Source organism: Girardinichthys multiradiatus, chromosome 23 (genome assembly GCF_021462225.1).
Source record: "Girardinichthys multiradiatus isolate DD_20200921_A chromosome 23, DD_fGirMul_XY1, whole genome shotgun sequence".
Classification (NCBI taxonomy): domain Eukaryota; kingdom Metazoa; phylum Chordata; class Actinopteri; order Cyprinodontiformes; family Goodeidae; genus Girardinichthys; species Girardinichthys multiradiatus.
The window spans coordinates 31,379,629-31,402,784 of record NC_061815.1 but is presented as its reverse complement, the minus strand read 5'-3'; the positions used below and the strand labels follow the sequence as shown (position 1 = coordinate 31,402,784).

General features: G+C 41.2%; 1 protein-coding gene across 1 annotated transcript in view; it reads left to right on the top strand.

Moving 5' to 3' along the window:
• Positions 1–23,156, top strand: part of LOC124860923 (complexin-2) — a 54,526-nt gene that overhangs the window by 16,427 nt on the left and 14,943 nt on the right. Inside the window, exon 2 of the mRNA XM_047354532.1 lies at positions 17,406–17,571. Within this exon, the coding sequence (XP_047210488.1) occupies positions 17,541–17,571 (31 nt within the window). The 5' untranslated portion in view covers positions 17,406–17,540. The remainder of the gene's footprint in view (positions 1–17,405; positions 17,572–23,156) is intronic.

Sequence of the window (23,156 nt, the reverse complement as noted above, 5' to 3'; positions counted from 1 at the left end):
AGTCTTACCCATGATTGGGGTTTTGAGTGATGAACCAGGCTGGGAGTTTTAAAGGCCTCAGGAATCTTTTGCAGGTGTTTAGAGTTAACTCGTTGATTCAGATGATTAGGTTCATAGCTCGTTTATAGAGCCTATTAATGATATGCAAATTTTGTGAGATAGGAATTTTGGGTTTTCATGAGCTGTATGCCAAAATCATCCATATTAAGACAATGAAAGACCTGAAATATTTCAGTTAGTGTGCAATGAATCTAAAATATATGAATGTTAAATTTTCATCATGACATTATGGAAAATAATGAACTTTATCACAATATGCTAATTTTTTGAGAAGGACCTGTATATTTTAGGACACCAACAATCCCTCCTTTTTTAGCTTAGAAATCAAAGAATGGGATCTTTTAAACAGGTTGAATCAATATGTGAAAATAGGGAAAATCAGGTCTTTCATACTGCAAAACTAATCAAATTGTGTTTTAGTTTTAGCCTGGTCTTTCGTCATTTATACATGATTTACAGACTGTTTTTTTATTTTATATCTTATCAATCAAGTGAGACATGGATTCATAGAGATCTAAATCCGATTTTAAGTGACATATATTGTGCCGGAATGTTTAAGTTACATCTGTGAGGCATTGGCTCTTCCTCTCAGTTCTGTCAGTTTGACTGATCATTGAAGATGACGCTGTAAATTACACAGTGGCTTTTTATAGCTTAAAAAAAAATTCTATCAGTTTTCTGGTCTGCTAGATTACCACTGGTTAATGAAATGGAGAAAGGGAGATGAATTGAATTAATCACTAAGATAAGAAACAGTGGAAGCAGTATGAGAAGGAAGCATGGGGAACTTTTATCATAGGGTTTCTGTCCATTGTATCTGAGACTCTTACACGAGAAATATCCCATTGTTATTTCTAAATTTGTAAGTTTTGCAGATTAGCAGATATACAGCTAAGAAGGTGGAATAGATTTGCAAATCAATAACATTTTTGATGAGAGCTGGTGGGAAAATATCAGCAGATGATTAAATGTCAGCAAATGAACAGCTTCTCCTTCTGTCAAAGGCGAACGTTTCGGCAGTGTTACACGATCTTTTGTCTTTTCAGGTTCTTTTGTTAACAGGAAGAATGAGTTCACTCAGAAAATGTCACCAGCTGTTTAGTTGCACTCCATCACTAGTTAGCTTTTCAAAGGCTGTTGTTGTTTTGGTTTTGTTTGCCTTTTTAGCCTCTAAGAGTTTCATGCAAATTACAGTTCCAGTAGTAAACCCCACTGTTTCTGTCACAACCTTTTGTTTATTTCTATTCATAAGTAAATTTTTCTTTTGTCTATTATCCACTTGAACATGTTGGTATGTGTCAGGCCAATTATTTGGCCTTTTTTTAATTCTTCTGTTTTTCTCCACCTTTTTGATTTTAAAGTGTGTTCAAGTTTCATGCAGTAAAACAAAAAATCAGCAGTTTAGCAAGAACTTTAAACTGTTACTGATCATCTTTGCACAGACATAGAAATTGACCTTGTTTGGATGCCCTCTGTTGCAATCTCACAAAGTCAGGATTCTTCATAGAAAATTGAGGTACAGCCATGTGATTAATCATCCCATCGATGATTTAGCTAAAATAAACCTATTGCTTATCCTGATTTACGTCTTTGAGTAAACTTGTTTGCTCTTAATTGCTTAACCGGGAAAAAAACCTGACCTTCACAGACCAAGTCCCAAACATTCACTATCATGGGCTGCCTACAAAAATGTTAAAAACATACATCATCTTTCTGCCTTCTTGATTCTTTGATAATCACTATGGCTGCCCGTGGTCTGTGCTAAAACAAGAGCAATGCACAACAATTATTTGATTAAATCATCTAGGGGGCGCTGTAGTGTGATTCTACCATGGCCATAAAAGATTTACAAGAATATACATTTGGGACTAGATTAATATCAGTTATGTCCAGTTTGGTGCAGATCACATCATGTATGTGGAAATCATAGCCATGCGTATTGCAATGACATGATATGGAAAGTTGGTGTACTGTCACAGTTAGACCCTCCAGCAAAATGAGGAGAAAAGATTTTCTTCTGCAGGCCAAAGTCAAAGGGCCAATACGCTCAGAAAAAATGAGCGTATCGGCCTAAATTTCAGCGTAGCAGTGACAATTTTCAACGCAGCGGCCCGATACGCTGAAATGCGCTGGCGAGAACCCTGGAGTTTAAAATTGTCCTTCTCACATATAAAGCCCTTAATAATCAAGCTCCATCATACATCAGAGATCTGATTGTTCCATATATTCCTAACAGAGCACTTCGTTCCCAGACTACAGGTTTACTGGTGGTTCCTAGAGTCTCTAGAAGTAGAATGGGAGGCAGATCCTTTAATTATCAGGCTCCTCTCCTGTGGAACCAGCTTTAGGCTGCTTTAGGCTTAGACTGCTGGAGGACATAATGACCACTTTTACTCTTTTGCTACATTCTCATACTACTCTCCAATTTTGCAATATTTGCTGTTATTTCAGCTTTTAACTTGTTTTCTCTCTGTTTTTCTCTTTGTAGAAGCTACATCTGCCCTGGCTCTGTGTGTAGCAGTGGCACCTTCCTGGGGGGGGCATCAGCTGAGCTGCTGCTGCCAACAACTTAATGTTGCCCTTCTACCGATGATGCACATGGCCCTGTCTTTCAGTGTTTAACCCTGTCTCTCCTAGATATAGCTACTGGCTGAGCTTCTACTGTGACTAACTGTATGTGTTCTCTTTTGAGACTCTAGACTCAGAGTTCATCTGCTTAGCTGTCTTTCTCTTCTAGATGAAGCCACTAAAGGAGTTACTGCTATTAATGTTTTACTTTTCTCTCCCATAGAAAGTACTCCTTGAGCCTGCTGGAGGTTTCTTTCTGTTAAAAGGGAGTTTTTCTCTCCACTGTCGCTACATGCATGGTCAGTATGAGGGATTGCTGCAAAGCGGCTGCCCACTGTCGTCATCCAGGAGGAGTAAATGCTGCAAGTCACTGACTTGAAGCAATATGCTGTGTTTCCTTAGATAGAAAAACTTTTTAACCAATTTAAATAATAAACTGAATCTGACTGCACAGTGTGATAGTGAGGATTAATTGGAAAGTATGTACCTGACTTGATATCTGTATGATTTCATTTAATTGACTTTGTAAAGAGCCTTGAGATGACATTTGTTATGAATTGACGCTCTATAAATAAATCTGAATTGAATTGAATTGTAAGACATTTCATATGTGAGTAACAGTAATTTCCTGTTCCCTGGCCAAAGGTTAACACTTGAGGTCTAGCCCATGCATTAGTTTGTCAAAATGCAATGTGCGAAGCCCCAAAATGGTGACTGACGCAAAATGGCTTCCACTTGGAGAGTTCAAGCTGTGTACCAACTTTCATAGCTCTACGTTAAACTGGTCACAGGGGCAGATTTTTAGGGGGCTGAAAGGGCTAAATGGCAAGCGTCAAGTGCTTCTGTCAAATCCAGTGAACATTTTCATCCAACTTAAAACCTTGGTTTCGAGTTTACCGTAAAGAGCTGCAGGAAAAAGTGGTTGCAGTGTCAATGTAGTAAAATAAGTGGATAAAAATGCTACTAAATGAACAGTGAGGAAGAATAAAAAGATTCTAAATTTAACATGGTTTCAATCCATGACTGAAATGTTCAAGCAACTTCACAGTCCAGGCAGATCAAATAGGCTGCCAGCATTAAAAATTCAATCCGATTCTGCACATAAATAGATTGTGAAGGATCATAGTTCATCTGTGTTGCCATTGCATAAATGCAGAGCCACAAGAATGTCTTGTTACGTTTTATTAAATTCTGAAATGTGTAAGCTAAAATTAGCTTTTCAACAGGCCAAAAAAAGAAGTTAAAGACAGTGGAGCAGCCTCATTTTTTTCCTGCCAGCCTGTGTGGAGGGAATAATTTGTTAGCAGGAAGTCATATGAATAAATAATGTTCTTGAGTGCTAAGATCGCTCCTTGGCAGACCTGAGAGCAGGGCACGTCATTAGCAAGTCATCATTAATTTATCCAACAACATCTGCAACATTCGTCTGCAGTCTTTGGTGACTTTTGCACATTAAATGTATTATTTGGTAAAACAGACGTGTTTTACTTCACATGTACAAATGTTTTTTGTGTAGTCACAACCTACAGTTTGGATAAATTACATGATTTCTATCAAGAAGGAATGTTAAAAATGCAGATAATCTTACAAAAGAATCAGGTTGCCACCAGTGCAGAGCTTGCCCAACAGTGGATTGCACAGTAAGAGCATTTGAGCAAGAAGGGCATCAAAGACTCTACTTTTATCCAAGACGTACTGAAATTCAGCAGCCAGCACAAAGATGAACAACACAAGAGTGGTGCATAGTTATTTTCTATGATGAATTCTCATTCTCATCAATGGGAGTAGGCGTTCTTCCAGAACCCTGCTTTGAAAAAAGGGCTCAGCTCAAAATATCCACCAAAAACAACTTATTTTAACAATCCAAGAGAAATTTAGTCATGATCTGTTGATTTTTTAGCATGATGAAGCACTGATTCATTTAAACTTTGGACATTTGGTCCCAGGTCTTAACCACATTAATATTCTGGAGATTGATATCCAGCATGTCAACAAGAATTACAGAAGTTATGAGGAAGAAGAATCAATGCTGTAAATATTATGAATTTGCCAGTATCAGTTGATGCAACAATTATGATCTTTTAAATTGTTGTTCAGTATTGCATGGAACAAGTATGAAGACATGTTTAAGCCGCAAAACAATTTTGCAAAACCCAGTTTTTTTTCACCATGACTGTATATGTCAGGTTAATCAGTGCTCCAAACTTCACTTTGATAATGTTTAAAAGTTGTGTAATTAGAGAGGACTTTGGAATTAACATATTCTATGTCATATCATTAGTGATTTGTTTGACCCACATGCAAAACCACACTCAGGAGAAATAAAGTTAGTAAACAATCTATTTCTTTACAGAACACGCTCTGGTTACACCGGATTCTCCGGTCAGGAAATCATAGGCAGGAACTCCGGTTGCACAGGATACTTTTTTCTTTAGGAAAAGATGAGCTGGGGGGAGTCTACTGGTGGGGCAGAGAGTTAGGCAATCCAGAAGGTGGTCCAATAGAACATCATCCAAGGTGAGTAGTTGCAACCACAAAGGCGAGTTCAGAAACGAAGCCAACAGTCAGGAATTGAGAATCCAAGAGAATCATTAGCAGTCAGGATGCAGTTCAAAGGGGTAAAGGTCTAGGGTTTGAGATCTGTCCACACCTCACAAGCACTAGTAGGAAGCAGGAAAGCAAAGCTCAGGGTTAGTACTTCAACACAGCAAAACTGGCAAAAACACACAAAGAACACAACCTGAGCACGTGTGCTACAAATAGTCTGCTAGCACCAAGATAGCTGAGTTCAACACAAACAAAACCAAACTTCATAAAATGAAAACGTTTAGATCCTTTCAATCTAAATCACTTCTATATTATTCTGCTCTGCCCAAACCTAACCTCTGACCATGCTGAGGAGTTGTTCCGGTGAAAGTTTGAAGAAGGTATCCACAGTGAACAATGGTTAGCTACAGCTAACCTCCTTAGCTGTGGGGAGTGGCGGCTGTTCTGTCGGCCGGTCTGTGAACAAACGGTTAGCTTCTAGCTAACCTCTGTGGCTGTGGATGAAAGACAGCCTGTTCTGTCCGCTAACCACACTGCACGTTACCGTTACAACGCCGATGGGGTCTCTGCTGTCTTCATAGATACCGCGTCTCTGTAGGGAACTTCTCTGGGACAGTTTGCTTCTGCAGGCCTCAGAGAGAGTAAGCAATTCTTACACCTTAATTTCCCCGTTCATGAATGAAAATACCGGATACACAGACAATATTTCATTCGTACTTAACTTTGCATATGATTGATGATTGTATGACATCCTTGGATCCAGTTGAAGAGTTTGTCTGTTTGCCAGCAAAGAGACATTAGCGTGCTGTTCCCCTCCTATCCCGATGATCACCGGTGGAAGAGGGCGGATGTAGCAACAGCTGTGCTTTTATTTGGGCAGTGGCGTCACAGTAAGTCTGGAGTTATCCCGTTTTCTGGCTGTGCCGGAAGAAGCTTAATGCACATTATTTTGAAAAGTTCCAGAAGAGTTCATATCGGAGTTTAATGTTGAAATCCATGGCTGGGTCCCAACACCCCCGAGGTCCCGGGCGGGTGAAGGGGAGTCAGCTGGAGGGCAGAGGTCGCTGGTCTGGACGGGTTTGATTTGGGAGAACATGCATAGTAGCGGGCAGATGCACAGCCATTGGGCTGATAACAGCGTCGATCACATAGGGTCCAATAAATTGTGGGGCCAGTTTCTAAGGGTATATCACGGGCAAACAACCATACCTTTTGACCAGGAGAGTAAGGATGTGCAGAAACCCTATGTCGGTCCGCATAACGGCAGTTTTGCTCCTTGGTACAATGCAGGGCTGCCACAGTATTGGTCCAGACCCTCCGACAGCGACGAATATGGTGCTGGACTGAAGTCACAGAAATCTCTTCCTCATTAGCGGGAAACAGTGGGGGCTGATAGCCAAGTGAGACTTCAAACGGACAGTCCTGTAGCGGCAGAAACATGTGAATTGTGGGCATATTCGATCCAAGGTAAGTACTCACTCCAAGTAGTGGGACTGGTTGTTGTCAGGTATCGAAGCATGGACTCCAGCTCCTGATTCATCCTTTCGGTCTGGCCATTAGATTGGGGGTGGTAACCTGACGAGAGAGATACTTTGGCGTTAAGTGCAAGGCAAAACTGCTTCCAAACCTGTGAGGTGAATTGTGGACCACGGTCGGACAGGATCTCTTGCGGGATTGCGTGCAGCTGAAAGACGTGTTTAACTAGGTGCCGAGCAGTCTGGAGAGCAGATGGTAGTTTCTTGAGGGCGACCAAGTGACAAGACTTGGAAAATCTGTCCACCACCGTGAGAATAGCGGTCATGCCACCTGAAGGTGGTAGTCCAGTGACCAAATCCAGTGCAATATGCGACCAAGGGCGCTTGGGTATAGGCAGTGGTTGAAGTAGTCCAGCATGAGGATGATGGGATGGTTTACTCCAGGCGCAGACAGGGCAGGCACCACAAACCCCTTGACGTCGTTATGGAGAGAGGGCCATCAAAAACGACATGAGATCAGAGCGATGATGTGGGTAGAGCCAGGGTGTGCAGAAAACCACTGTATCAGACGGATGCAGACCACCATGGGGACATAACTCCTGTTAGGAGGGCAGTTGTCTGGACCAGGGTCCGTACGTGATGCCTGTGTCACCAGAGAGCCGATGTTGCAGCTTGGAGGTAAAATGGTAACAGGGGATTTGTCGGACATGTCGGGAGCAAACTGACGAGACAGGGCATCAGGTTTCACATTTTTCGACCCAGTGCGGTAAGAGATGGTGAGGTTAAACTATGAAAAGAATAAGGACCAACGGGACTGTCGAGGATTCAATCTTTTGGCGGCCTGGACGTAGGAAAGGTTCTTGTGATCAGTCCAGACCAGCACCAAGTGTTCCGTGCTCTCCTGCCAGTGATGCCACTCCTCTAGGGTGAGTTTTATAGCCAGGAGTACTCTGTCCCCCACATCATAGTTCCTTTTAGTGTGTGTCAGTCTGCGGGAGAAATAAGCACATGGAGGGAGTTTATTATCTTCAGCAGAACGTTGAGAAAATACCGCACCCACCCCTGACTCAGAGGCATCTACCTCGAGGATAAACTGCTTGGAAGGGTCGGGCTGGAGAAGGATGGAAGCCAGTGCAAACCTCTCTTTTAAGGCCAGAAATGCAGAGTTGGCTTCAGGTGTCCAGGAGAAAGCAACTTTAGTAGAGGTCAGTTTAGAGAGAGGGGCAGCAATCCGGATAAAATCTTTAATGAAACGATGATAAAAGTTAGCAAACCCAAGAAATTGCTGGAGTTGTTTCCTGGAGTCGGGCACGGGCCATTCTAGTACAGCTTTAATCTTAGCCGGATCCGAGCAGAGCTGACCACTCCTCAGTATGAATCTTAAGAAGGAGACAGAAGTCTTGTGAAATCCGCACTTTTCGGCTTTAATAAACAGTCTGTTCTCTAGAAGTCGTTGTAACACTTGGCGAACATGAACTCGGTGCTCGGTCAGATCCTTCGAATAGATTAGGATATCATCTAAGTAGACAAAAACAAAAATGTTCAAAATGTCCCGCAGGACGTCGTTCACCAGGGCTTGGAACTCCGCTGGTGCATTGCACAGTCCAAAAGGCATAACAGGATATTCAAAGTGGCCCAAACGGGTTTTAAAGGCAGTTTTCCATTCATCCCCATGTCTTATTCGCACCAAATGGTACGCATTGCGTAAGTCCGGTTTAGAAAAAACAGTGGCGTCCTGAACGGGCTCGAAGACCCTAGAACTGAGGGGAAGAGGATATTTATTCTTTACTGTGATAGAATTCAACCCCCTAAAGTCAATACATGGCCACAGGGACCCATCCTTTTGGCTTACAAAGAAAAACCCCACCCCTAGTGGTGACGAGGAGTGTCTAATAAGCCCGGCGGCTAAAGATTTGGAGATATAGTCCTCCAGGGCCTGGCGTTCAGGGCGAGAAATGGGATATAACCTACTTGAGGGTAAAGGAGCTCCAGGAAGCAGGACGATGGTGCAGTCATAGGACCGGTGTGGTGGCAAAGACAGTGATTGTTGTTTACTAAATACTTGGTGCAGATCACGATCCTCCGCTGGAACTTCAGATCGTTGAGATCCGCCTCCTCGCCGGCCTGACGGTTGGGGGAACAGCGGACTGTAAACAAGTAGAGAGACAGTAAGAAGACCAGGAGTGGATGCCAGGCTTAGCCCAGTCGAGAGGTGGATTGTGTAACTTCAGCCAGCTAAAACCCAGAAATATAGATGAGTGAGAAATGGGAAAGACAAAAAAGGAGATTGTCTCATGGTGGTTACCTGAGAGGACTAGCTGTATCGGTCTGGTTCGATGTGTGATTTGGAGGAGGTCCATCCCGTCTAAAGCTGTGGCTCTTAGTGGTGTAGCAAGTTCCTCAGTCGGGATTTGAGGGCAATCCACCAGCCCACGGTCGATTAGTTCCCGTTTGCTGCCAGAGTCAATGAGGGCCTTTAGGTCATGGGAGGAGTTCAGTAACAGAATTTTTGCTGGAAGATGTAGACGGGTATATGAGAGTGAAGAAACTTGGTCCATCAGACCGTTGCTATTGACGGTCTCGATCTTTTGGCCGAATTGGGCAGGAAACAAGGAAATGTTCAAGGGAACCACAATATGGGCAGAGATTAACCACTCTTCATCTCTGTCTCACCTCGAGTGTGAGGTGGGCCCGAGCCATCTGCATGGGCTCAACTTCTGAAGCCAGGCTAGACGGCAGTTGGGGTTGAGTGGATCTTATTGTAGAAGAGGTAGCACCCCTCACACCTGACGACCTGTCTAGTTGTAACCTTTTTCTCTCCCTGAGCCGGTTGTCCATTCTCACCGCCAAGGCTATAAACTCATTAAGTGAATCAGGTTCATCTAAAGTGGCCAATTCATCTTTCAGGGACCAGTTTAAGGCTTGGAAAAATGCTGCTTTTAACGCACTGGTGTCCCAGCCAGAGGCTGCAGCCAGAGTGCAAAAACTCAATGGCGAACTAAGAGACAGATCTCAGACCTTGCTTTAAAGACCATAGACGGCGGGATAAGCCCGTTCGATCCAACTCTTCAGATAACGTCAATCGAAACTTGTCAATAAACTCTTTGTAAGTGCAGTCAAAAACTAGAAGGGTTCTGGAACCTAGCTTCAGTCCATTTTAAAGCCTTCCCAGTGAGAAGACCCAAAATGAACTAAATCTTAGCTTCATAATGGGGAAATGAGTGGGGAGAGCGATTAAACACTAGAAAGCATTGCAGCAGGAAGCCTCCACAACCCACCTCTCCAGAGAACTTTTCCGGATTGGGGGTAGTGATGTCATGAAGGGTAGAAGACTGAGAAATCTGAGGAGTTGTAGCGCCCTCAGGTGGCGGGGAGGTCGAGCTCAGCTGCAAGTTCTGTATGAGTCCTTACATTTGTCCGGCCATTTTTCCCAAGCACTGATTGGATATTGCTAGTTAATCATGCAGAGACCAGAGCATGGTGTCATGGGACTGAATTAGCTGGTGTTGATCAACTAATTCTGCTGAGTGTTCTGTCATATCTTTAGTGATTTGTTTGACCCACATCCAAAACCACTCTCAGGAGAAATAAAGTTAGTAAACAATTCATTTCTTTACAGAACACATTCTGGTTACACCGTATTCTCCAGTCAGGAAATCACAGGCAGGAACTCAGGTTGCACAGGATACTTTCTTCTTAAGGAAAAGCTGAGCTGGGGGAGTCTACTGGGGGGGCAGAGAGTTAGGCAATCCAGAAGGTGGTCCAATAGAACATCATCCAAGGTGAGTAGTTGCAACCACAAAGGCAGGAAGTTAGAGGAGTTCAGAAACGAAGCCAACAGTCGGGAATTGAGAATCCAAGAGAATCATTAGCAGTCAGGATGCAGTTCGAAGGGGTAAAGGTCTGGGGTTCGAGATCCGTCCACACCTCACAAGCACTAATAGAAAGCACAAAAGCAAAGCACAGCATTAGTACTTCAACACAGCAAAACTGGCAAAGATACTAGAGGCTTGACGATTACCACATGGGCAAACATTCAGGCGTCGAAGGACTGGTGGCTGGCTCCTAAATATTCCTTCAAAGGCCTGGTCAATTAGACTCAGATCAGGAACACCTGTCACCGGATCACACTGCTTGCAGAAGGCTGACCTCTGGTGGTCCAGTGGCGCACAATACTCCCAAGCCCCAACAGTCTATCTATATTCCCCTCCTCCCCTCTTGGTCTGGCTGTCAGTTTTGGATGAAAGGCTACCTGTAGGGCATCCATCCCAGCCACTCTGGAAATGAGTTTGATTATAATATATTAGTGAAATTTATACTATCAGCACTTTAGCATATTCATTGAACAGCCTTTGCTAAAATGGTAAATGGCCTGCGGTTGTATAGCGCTTTATCCAGTCCCCAGAGACCCCAAAGCACTGAACACTACAATCAGTCATCCACCCATTCACACACTGACAGTGGTAAGCTAGCAATGTAGCCACAGCTCCCCTGGGGCAGACTGACAGAAGTGAGGCTACCATACAATCGCCACCACCGGGCCCTCTGACCACCATCAGCAGGCAAGGCAGGTGAAGTGTCTTTCCCAAGGATACCACTGAGACGAATGGAGCAGGGGTTCGAACCAGCAACCCACTGGTTACAGGATGAACTCCTACCACCTAACATTCTAACATTGCTTTTCATACATACAAATTAAAGAGGGTTTTCTTTACATTTGAACCATGTTTGGGTGATACAGAACACAGTGAAATGAGACACTATTTGTGCTATACAAAGTAATAAAGAATTTTATCAGGTGGAATAAAATAAAATAAAAAATGTAGAAAATGTACAAATATTGCAAGACTTCATTTTAACCTAAAATTTTAAAGAGATCGTGAACACTGCAGGAGGAACAGAAAAAGTCATTCATTTTGTAAAAACTGGCTTTATGCTATTCCGAAAAGCTGGCCAACATCTTATCACATGGGCTTGCAAGAGTATTTATACCCTCTAACCTTTTCATATTTTTGTTTTTGTTTTATAAATAAGATTTTTTGCAAAAAAAAAAGCCTGAAAACCCAGATTGTGCATCTGTATTCAGACCCCTGATTCAGTACATTATAGAAGTACCCTTCACTGCAGTTACAGTTAAATGTCTTTTTGGGTTTTCCAGTACCAGCTCTGTATTTCTAGCAAGTGACATTTTTGCCCATTCTTTGTTAAATAACTCAAAATCAGATAAATTGGACAGAGAGCATCTGTGAACATCAGTTTTGAACTCTTGCTGTAGATTCTCAAATGGATTTTGTTCTTGATTTTGATGCCTGTCTCTAGTGAAGAAAAGTCTCCCAACAGCATGATGTTGCCACCACTGTGTTTCAAAGTGAGGACAGTGTATCCATGATGATGTGCAGTATGAGTTTTCCACCACACAGCTTTATCATATCTATCCTAGATCATCTAAAATAGAAAGATCAATTTTAGATGATCTGACCAGGGCACATATTTTACATGTTTTATTTGTCCACTACAGGGCTTGCAATAAACTTTAAGTAGTTTATTTCTTTCCACTCCTTCATTAAGGCCAAAGTGAAAGAGTTCACAGCTATTGTTTGTCCTTTCTGCAGAATTATTCACCTGAGCTGTGAATCTCTGCAGCTCTTCCAGTCTTATCATGAGGCCATTTGGTTCTTCACTGATTAATGTCTCATTGAAGAGCCTGTCAGTTGAGGTTGACTTCTATGTCTTCCTAGGCTTGTGGTTTTAACATTTTTCAGATGATGGATTGAACGGAGCTCTGAGAGATGTTCAAAGCTTGGAGTATTGTTTTATGACCTAACCTTGCTTTAAACATCTCTACAACATTATCCCTGACCTGTTTGCTGTATTCTTTGGTCTTCATGATGCTGTTTGTTCACTAAAGTTCTCTAACAAGCCTCTAAGAACTTCACAGAACATCTGGATTAGTACTGAGTCTAATTTACACACAGGTGGATGCTGTTTACTAAAGAGGGGACTTCTCAAGGGAAGGTTTTGCACTGGATTTTATTTTTGGGTATCAAAATAAATGGGGCTGAAGACAAAATACAAAACACACTTTTCAGATTTTTATCATTAGTGAATTATTGCAAGAACACAGCACAGTGTATAAGTTATTTAATGCAACATATGTGATTCGCTGCCTCAGCTGGAGTCAATTAGATTGCAGCTGAGTCTTGACCATGAGAAATGTGTCCCTTCAAGATAAAGATTAAACACACCAAAGGTTTTGCGCCTGATTATTATAGAAAAGCAACTACAATAAAGATCACATGATCCATCCATTCTGCTCTGGTTTTAAAACCTGTAAAGAAACCATAATTTCTGGGCAAAGATCGTTTATATTTTTGGGCTTTTTCCCTTTTTTTTCTTCACCCATCTCCTCTGGTTCAACTGTTATAAACATGCAAAGCTGACATACTCATGCTCTCTGTTGCCATCTTCATCCGAGTCTACGGCCGGTAAACTCGGAAACAACTTCCAATTAAGTGGGTCGGATCAGTGAGGCACCCTGCCTGGCCCTGATAACATTATCCCACGTCACGCACCGCTGCCAGCGCCTGGATTATAAAATAATGATAAAGAAAATTAAGAAGACCAAAGAGTGATGGAGGGAAATGGTTTGGAAGATGAGGCGAAGGGGGCTTACCCTCAGGCACTGTCATCACTGATTGTATAGTATATTTGGCTCTCTGTGAAAAGGCAGGGTTATGTAAAATTTCAAAGCTCTTTCGCTATCAACAGAACCAAAAAGTTTAGTATGCTGAAGAGCCTCTCCAACTTCCGGTCCATTGCTATCCACCCACTGATAAGGCTCTTAGATAACAAAGCACCCGTTCAGTTCTCCTGAGGCTGAGGAGTCTTACTGGAGGCAGGTAGAAACATTTCATATGATGAATTGTTCATGTATTTGTTATGTGAAGGGGTTTTGAAGAGCAACAAAGATGTTCATTATTATTGTTGTTATTCTGTCCTATCAAGTTTTTGATTTCACTTAAAATAAGTCTTTCTGCTAGGAATTGTTGCTGATTTACCATATATTTCATTTAGACTACATGAATGCACAATTATTGAGATCCAGGATAATCAAAAATTATTGTATCTCAGGGCAAAGAACTGTGTCCTTTCCCTGCTGATGCTGCTGTCCAACAATCTTTCCTTTATTCTATTACTGAGTCCTGGAGTCTGTCTCTGTAAAGATAAGAGAACTGCTCTTTTGCCAGACCACAATCACCACACAGACCATGCACATTAGTGCAGAAGTTAAAAGCATTAAAATCCTTCACCCTGTTTGAAGCTGGTCGGACGGCACAGAAGAAAACACCAGATGTCTCTGCTGAAACACACAAACTCTTAGAATAAAAAGAGGGATTCTTTTCTTTTTAATATTTTAGATTTTCTTACAGTAATTTACTATTTGGAACATACCAAACTCATACCAAAGACACATTTCACACCAAATCACTTTGATAGTTGGGCATCAACAGGAAAATATTTGTCTGATTTATCGTCATATGATAAATAATAAATCAATGTTTCTTTTTATGCAGTATCTGTAAATATATGATTCCATGTTACAGACATTCTTGTGGGTCCTATGACATTTAATTGTGAAATGTTTTGATGAATGCAGATGTGTGTGTCTAAAGTGCATTATTATTGGGGCTGTGGCTGGGATGTGTGAGACCCCACTGCTTGCTGACAGCAAAGTCTCCCTCATAGTACTACATGTCATACTTTGGATTATACATCCATTCAAAGAAGTACCTGACAAGCTTTGATATGCCAGTAGTTACTATCAGCATGCAAATGGTTGGCCAGTGGATAAAGATGCTGGTTTTTACTCTATATTTGTCAATTACTAGACAAGGCCAGGGAATCGGTCTTTGCCTCAGTTGGAGGAGATGAAGTATCTTGATGTCTTGTTCATGAGTGATGGTAGGATGGAGCGGGAAATGGATGAGACTAAGACCTTGTAGGCCATACTGCTATTGCTGCTCCAATTGGTCATGGTGAACAAAGAGTTGAGGCTAAAAAGCAAAGCTTTTAATTTACATGTTTTTCCATGTTCCATGTTCCAACTATATTCATTAGAACATTGATCATAATGGCAGAAACAAGATCCAAGATACAAGCAGCTGATACGAGCTTCCCCTGTAGAGTGGCTGCAATCGGCCTTAGAATCAGAGTGAGAAACTCGGTTATCAGAGCACAGCTAAGGATGAAGCCACTGCTCCTTCGCCTCGAGAGGAGTCAATTAGGGTGGTTCAAACAAAAGATCTGGATGCCTCCCCTAGGTTCTCTGAGCATGTCCCACTGGAAAGAGACCCAGGACCCCCTGGATGAACCACAAATTCACTCTGGCCAAGAAAAGGCCATGTCTCCCTTTTTGGCCAGGTCTCCTCAAATACAGCCTCTAGAATATTCCCTCTGATGTCTGCTATATAGTTGTAATGTTGTCCTTTTGTTACACTGGTGATTTGGTGCTCCCTGACCCACTGTGTCATTTTTGCCTATGCAAACACCTTCCATCCAGGCAAAATTATTCATTTAGAATTATTATTTCCTCTATTTGATTTACCTCACTTGCTGCACCCACATTTGTCCAGTCCATATTTTAGTAAAAATGCTCAAAGCTTTCTCTCACAAGAGTTTCTCTCATATTAGGTACTACCCCTGATTTCAGAATACATTTGCAGTGCTGACATTTTCGCTTCTGTCCAGACAGAAGATGCTTGTTCATGCCAATTGAAATGAGGCGCTTCTAGCCCTGGAGCGTTAGTCACAGATAAAAATGGACTGTCGTCCTGCTCTGCCACGTCTCCCCTGTTACCTCCTAGAATACGTGACCCAATCTGCTGTCCCATATCATTTAAACTCTGTACAATTCAGCTCCGGCAAATATTGTTGTAGCATAATGACAATGGGCAGTTGCCAAAGGGAAGGCAGGAGAGATCTAATTTAAAATAGAATGTTGTTCTGGTTCACAAGGTGCAATAAAGTTGGAGGATTTCATCTTGGTTGACATTGGTGAAGCTGAAGTGCATATAGGGCGACAGATTTAGTTGTTGCCTAATCCAAATGGATTAGGAACAATGTGAAAAATAATAATAGAGTGCTAACTTTTACTGTATGTTTTCCCTGCAGTGTTTGTTTAAAATGTTGTATTCCCCAACATAGTACAGTTTGAGTACAGAAAAATGTACTGTTTGTGCAGAAGCGTGTTGTCCATCTTTTTCAGCCCCCTGACACAAAACTTTGTAGAGCCAGTTCTTGCTGCAATTTCAGTGGCGAGTGTAAACATCTAGTGACTTATATTTTTACCAATTTGTCTTTGCAAACTAGCTCTTGCTCAGCCAGATTAATTGGAGAGCGTCTGTAAACATAGATTTTCATGTCTTGGCTCAGATTCTCAACTGGATTTAGGTCTGTACTTTGACTAGGCCATGGTAACACATGACTAATTATGTTCTGATCCAAATCATTCCATTGTAGCTCTTGTTGTACATGTTCAAGGATTTCCTCGTGGAAGGTGAACCCCCTCTCAGTCTCAAGTCTTTTGCAGCCTCTAATAGTATTTTTTTTCAGGATTACACCATATTTATCTACACCCATTTTACCATCAACTCTGACCAACTTTATGGCCCCTTTGAAAAAAAGCATACCCACAGCATAATGTTGCCACCACAATGTTTCACCGTCAATACGTTGTGTTAAAGGCGATCTGCAATGTTACACACATTATTTGTAGGCCGGCAAGTTCCTGTGGACGTCATGGCTGCTTCTCTGAATATTGATCTTTTTCCCCAGTCTGTCAGTTTAGGTGGGTTTGAAGTTGTGCCATACACAGAAGCAAACCATTTTCAGATGATGGATTTGACTTAGGATGCTGTTTTATAACCAATCCTTACTTTAAAATTGTCCACAACGTGACCTGTCTGGGATGCTCCATGGTCTTCATGATTCTGTGTGCATTCATTGTCTCTAACAGAACTTCTTCTCAGAACAACTGGATTTAGACAGATTAAATTTCACACTAGCGGACTCTTTTTCTAATTGGGTGACTTCTGAAGGAAATCAGTTGCGATGGATTTTTTGGGTGTCACAATTAACGGGTCTGAATAGAAATGCATCCCACACTTTTGCAATTTTTATTTGTGAAAAATGTTTAAAACCCTGTATCACATTCCTTCCACCTCACAGAAACTCAATCGGCATAAAGTACTCTATAGGAAACATTTCCACAAACTAGTGAGATAGCCAAATCCCCATAATTAAGAAAAATATTGATGAGCAGGTGTAGAACTTTGTTTGGGAGATTTTTGTTTTTATGTTTTTGTGCGTGTTTATGTGCAGTTTAGCTGCATATGCACTGGTTTCCTTTTATAAGCTGGCTGGGTCAAATGAAGTATTCATTTTCCATGAAATATTTATTCCGGTGTGGTTGGTCGAGATGACTGATCTGTTTGGATTCAAGAACAGATAGAGGCCTCAGTATTGATCCCTGCATTTCCCAGAATGGGATTCCTGCCACAGAGGGAATGAGTGTATTAAAGATATTGTTATCTGTCCAATACTTGGTGACTTGGGAAGCTATGAATCTTTATTAGTGATCATTGTGCAGTTCCCTCACAGAGGCAAAGATGTCAGTGTTTAAAGCTTATCTAATGGGTATAAATTAAAGTTATACTATTTAATGATGTTCTTTGTTTTCTTTTTTTTCTCTTTCAGAGAGTTGTTTGACGTTGCAACAGAAAAAGAAGAAAGTGAGGACAACTGGGACAACGAGACACTTTCAGGTTTGGTGGCTACATGTTCAGTGTTTTTTGGCTTTGAGAGAAACGACTCTACTAAGCAGCAGGAACCATGGATTTTGTAATGAAGCAAGCTTTAGGTGGTAAGTACTTGACTACAGCTCTGATGCTTTTCTGCTCTGAAAATGTTTTGAAAATCTCCTGCAGGTTCCACAGAAAATTAAACTTTATATTAATGATGTTGTGTTTATTTCAAAAAAATCTCGTGATCATTGTTTGTATGACTGTATTTATCAGCACTGAACACACTGCATTATTAATAATCTTGGTATTCTGGAGAAAAGTTTAAAGGAATTTGGAATTGAACTGAGTCTCTTGTTGGAAAAACATCTTAAAGCTGTCCTATATCATTGTTATACTTGACTCAAATGCAGGCAGGACGCAGGCAGTATCATAATATGTAAAGTTTTAATGAAAACCCACAGACTCAACCCAAGGGAGTAAAAAACAGGGAGACAGCAAGAGAACCTGTACAGGAGTAAGTAAAAGAGAAAGCCTATATATTGGAGTGATAGCTGGAGTTGAAACAGGTGAGGATGGTTAATTGAATGTGGAGCAGCTGGTGGGGGGATTTAACTAAGAAAGCTGAAAGTGCACAAGAACAATTAGAGTAACAAATTACAACAGAAACAAATCAGAACAGAATCCAAAACAACCAATGAAAAACCTGAAGTACAGAACAATTTATGACACATTCAGCAACAATAATTACATGTTGATGTTTGTCCAGATTTGGAACAAAGGTTGACCTTCTTGGTGTTCTTCTGTTTTCATCCTTTTAATAATAATGTCTAATAATAATAACAACAAAACAAATCATAATTGATCCATTAATTGGCAAGAACCAGTATTCACATGTGGACTGTTTGATTCAATCATTTCTGACACATGAACAAAAACATAAAACTCTTTCCCGGCTGCGGTTTTTCTTCTATAGTTCTTCAATCTTCCTCTTGCTTCTCCTTCAAACCCTTTTGGCCTCCACGTCCCCTCCAGTTGGACTCATTCACTGAAAATAACATGAAGATGTCAGTGTGAATCTTCTTGTATGTCCAAGCCCTCCAGGCCCCAGAGGTCATGCCTTTTTAAATCACCCCCTCATCCAGTTTCATCAGTACAATGACCACCAAGCCACAATGAAATGAGATTTATTCCTTTACAGCCCAGCTTACCCTTCGTCTCCCTCCTTCGTCCCAGCTCTCAATAATTTACCCTCCTCAGTGGTCATGTTCTGTCGTCCTTTTTTCTTCATTTTTTTTTTACTTGTATTCATCAGTTTTCCACTTTTCACTGTCTAACCACCGATAAAGAGAAAATGTAGCTTAATAAAGTTTCAAGAAACTTCTCTTATTCTGAGGAGACATTAGGAAGCAGCATAGTCTGCTATTATGGCAGATGTCTGTGACTTAAAAAAACGATTAAATCACTTTTGAAAGTTTCTCCACCTTTAATGTGACATTAATGGAGAAAAATAAAACAAATTTGTTAGAGGAAAAACATAAAAAATGAACTGGTTGCATAACTGGAGAAACTCCTTCACTCAGCATTCAGCCTGCTTTGTTGAGTATCTATTAGCATGCAACAGTTTTATTAGCAAATATTTCCCTAGTCTTCATTGCAAATCGTCCCATAATCTCTAAGATTGTGAGGACATCCGTCCAGAGTTCTCTTTAGGTGAGGCCTAAAGAATACCTGTCAGGTTTAACACTAGACTCTGGGTAGAAAACCTTCCAGAACCTTTATTTTCCAGTCATGAAGTCATGTTTATGTGGATTTGGACGTGTGTTCGGCTTCACTGAAAAATTAAGTGCCTCATCATCTTCACCTGGTTTGAGATCAAAACTGTTGTTAGGAGCTGATCATAATTTCTTCCACCTTGACAAAACCCCCAGTTTAATCTAAAGATAAGCCCAGCTTATGTTGCTGCCACCACCATGTTTCACATGCATATGGAGTTAAGACAGCACATTTTCTCACATATGGAGAATACAGGGGATTGCTGTAATATGTGAAAGACAAGCAGTACTTGCGCCTGCAGCTCCTCCAGTGTTGATGTAGACCACATGACTGCCTCAACATTCAGTTTCGGTCCCGTCTTTTCATTGTTTTTGGAGAAACATACAGTTTTCTTCAGTAATTGATTTTTTTTTGTACCCTTCTCATTACAGAATCAGAATCAGCTTTATTGCCAAGTTCGTACATACAAACAAGGAATTTGACTCCGGTACACTTTGCTCTTTTGTTCTGTTTTTGCATTACAGAAAATACAAATTTACAATGTACAATATACACATATCTAACAGAAAAGGTGCATTTGCAACATCTGTATGCTGTTGTTCTGTACTCTATTGAATGTTCATCAGAGAAACAGCCTGGGGGAACAAACTGTCTCTGTGGCGGCTGGTTTTAGTGAACAGTGCTCTGTAGCGGCGGCCTGAAGGTAAAGCTCTAAACAGTTTATGTGCAGGGTGTGTGGGGTCTGCAGAGATTTTGGCAGCTCTTTTCTTGACCCTAGACCTGTATAAGTCCTGGATGGAGGGAAGGTCAACCCTGATTATTCTCTGCAGTCCTGATTATTCGTTGCAGTCTGGACCTGTCCTGTTTTGTGGATGAGCCAAACCACACTGAGATGGATGAAAACAGGACAGACTGAATTATGGCAGTGTAGAAGATGACCAGCAATTCCTGTGGAAGGTTGAACTTCTTGAGTTGCCTCAGGAAGTACAGTCTCTGCTAGGCCTTCTTCCGAACAGTGTCTATGTGTGAAGTCCATCTCAGGTCCTCAGAGAAGGTGGTTCCTAAGAACCTGAAGTGGTCCACGGCCGATACAGTGTTGTTGAGGATGGTGAGGGGGGTGTATGGGGGTGGTGTTCTCCGAAGGTCCACCACCATTTCCACAGTCTTGAGTGGGTTCAGTTCAAGGTAGTTCTGACCGCACCAGTGTACCAGCCGATCCACCTGCTGCCTGTATGCAGACTCATCACCGTCCTGGATCAGTCCAATGACAGTGGTGTCGTCTGCAAACTTAAGGAGTTTCACGGACGAGTCTGATGAGGTGCAGTCATTACAGATGTCTTTGTACAGTAGGATCTTTTTGATTTTTTGATATAGCTAAAAGATTCAAATGAGTAAATGTCAGGAAAATCCACCTTGGGCAGCTGAATGTTGTTTCAGCGTAATCAGATTCCCTTTAATTGATGGCAGGTGTGATCTCAGAAAGACTGAATAATGTACCTGAATCAAAAGGTGCTTTAATAAAGTTAAAGGTATGCACACTTTTACAACCAGGTTTGTGCACCTTTTTCTTTTCAAGCTGTTTCCCCTAAAAAGTTGTGTTGAGGCTGCACGGTGGCACAGTTGGTAGCACTGTCCAAAAAACATTGCTATAACAGTCCAAAGACATGCCTGTTAGGTTCATTGGTTTCTCTAAATTGCCCTTAGGTGCGAATGACTGTGTGCGTGGTTGTTTGTCCTGTGTGTGTGCTTGTGTTGCCCTGAGATGGACTGGCGACCTGTCCAGGGTGTACCTCGCCTCCCGCCCATTGACTGCTGGAGATAGGCACCAGCTTCCCCGCGACCCACTATGGAAGAAGCAGTATAGAAAATGACTGACTGACTGAAGTTGTGTCATAGGATGAAACAAAAATAAATTTTTTACTTTATTTAATTGACTTAGCTATTATTTATTTTTTTGTGATAAATTTAATGTGTATTTTAAGGTCTTAACATTAATGCTGTACTTCAATGGTTACTGATTAAATTCACATTAGGCAAACTATAAAACAGATCATAATTCTGAGAGGTGATCAGATCTCTTGGGGACAAACCCAGATTTGAGGAAGTGTAAGGTAGAGTGTTTACTAGCTCAGTGAATGTGTAACTAGGTCATCTGTTTTATTGAACCTCAAAATTAGAATTTCTCCTTAAAATTCAAAATATAAAATGTCATACTATGTGAATATACATGGTTCTGATTTTCAGAGTAAATGAACAACAAAACTGAGTAAAAATCAGCAAAACATAATATAATTTGAAAAGTCTCATGTTATATTTTAACCAAAGGTCAAAGAGAAATATATAACAGAAATTTGGACACATTTAAACTTTTTTTTCCAATTGCTGGCGTACAGAAAATTTCTGATTTCTGCAAGCCTTAGCTTAGCACCTGAAAATGTGTAAACAACAAAGCTAAGAAGAAAATCTGTTATGTGTTTAGGTTGAAGCAGGAAACTGGTCTCCTAATGTGGAACAAAGAAAAGTTTTTTATTAACTAATCTGCCCTCTGGCATGCCTGTAATACTATTCAAACATCCCTCCCTCTAATTCTCAGTTTTTCTTTCCATTGGTTCTTCCTTTTCTCATCATTACATTGGATATGAACTCCTCCCTGGTTCTGACCTTCCATCCTTCCCCTTTATGCAGCAGAGGCACACACTGCCCCCCTTCATTCTTTGTATTTTAATTGGTTCTGTCACCTGCTTCCATCAAACCATCCATCTCAAGTTAAAGGGTCATAATTTACCACCCACAGAGCATCTCTTAAGTGCTGCTGACCCTTTCTCTTTGTACTGGGCGGCTACCACTTCCCTGACACTTTTCTGGATTTATATTAATATACAAAACAGAGGGAATTAAAAAGGCACTATAGTGAAGCCAGCTCTTCTCAGAGGGGAACTTTAACTCATTTAGACTGCTTTTCTGCAGGTCACTTTAAGCTGTTTTGGAAGACCACAGGTTTAGTCTAAACCTGTTGCTGACCTCACTGATGAGACTGAGATATAGAAATTATCCGCTGGCCCGTGTTTGATTTTATTTACTTGCAAATAAGATTTTAATGAGTTTTTCATTTCTCCTGAATTTATTTTAAAAATTAGTTTCTGTTAAGTTCAAGTTAGAGAGATGTTGTTGCACTGAATTTCCGATATTAATTAACATGAACAGAGGAAATCAGCTTCTCTGGTGTCCATTCTGCCATCGGCCTGCTTTTCCTTCCTTCGTCAGGAAATCAGAGCCGTGACGTTCTTGTTTTTTCTCATAAAGAAGCTGAACTGAAAGATATGTGTGAGATAATCTTTGTAAGATCAGTGTTAGTTGGTTCGGACCAAGCAGGGTCCAGCCTTCTTTTTCATTTCCTGTGCAGGTGCAGGAAGGATGAGCAGGCGAGAATGCTTTGATAACCTACAGCTGAAAGTTAGTTTAATCAAAGAGTCTAAGACCCAGACCGTTTGTGCTGCTCATTAGCCCTTTAGTATGGGTGTGTTGGGTTTCTTTGTGAGAATCAAACAGGTGTTAGTGCAACAAAACAAACAGGATCATGCCAGCTGATGAATGGTGCAGGATTTTAGCCTCTCTTGAGACTTATGAGGGCGTAATTTGTAGATGAAGGTGATATATTATTTAAATTAGCTCTATTTTTCAAACCTTTCCATCCCTGCAGCTCTGCCATCCATCCGACAGGCTGGAAGAGGAGTCAACAGTACACGCCTCATTGCCCTGATTTTAACTTTCTTCTTTCACCCCTCATTCTTTCCAACTTTCTTTGCAGTTTTTTATCAAAATGCACAATGCGGTGTACATCTGAAGTGGAAGGTAAATGATTAATGGTTTTCAACATTTTCACAAATATACATCTATGAAGTTTGCCATGCGTATATCCCTCCCTGGGTCA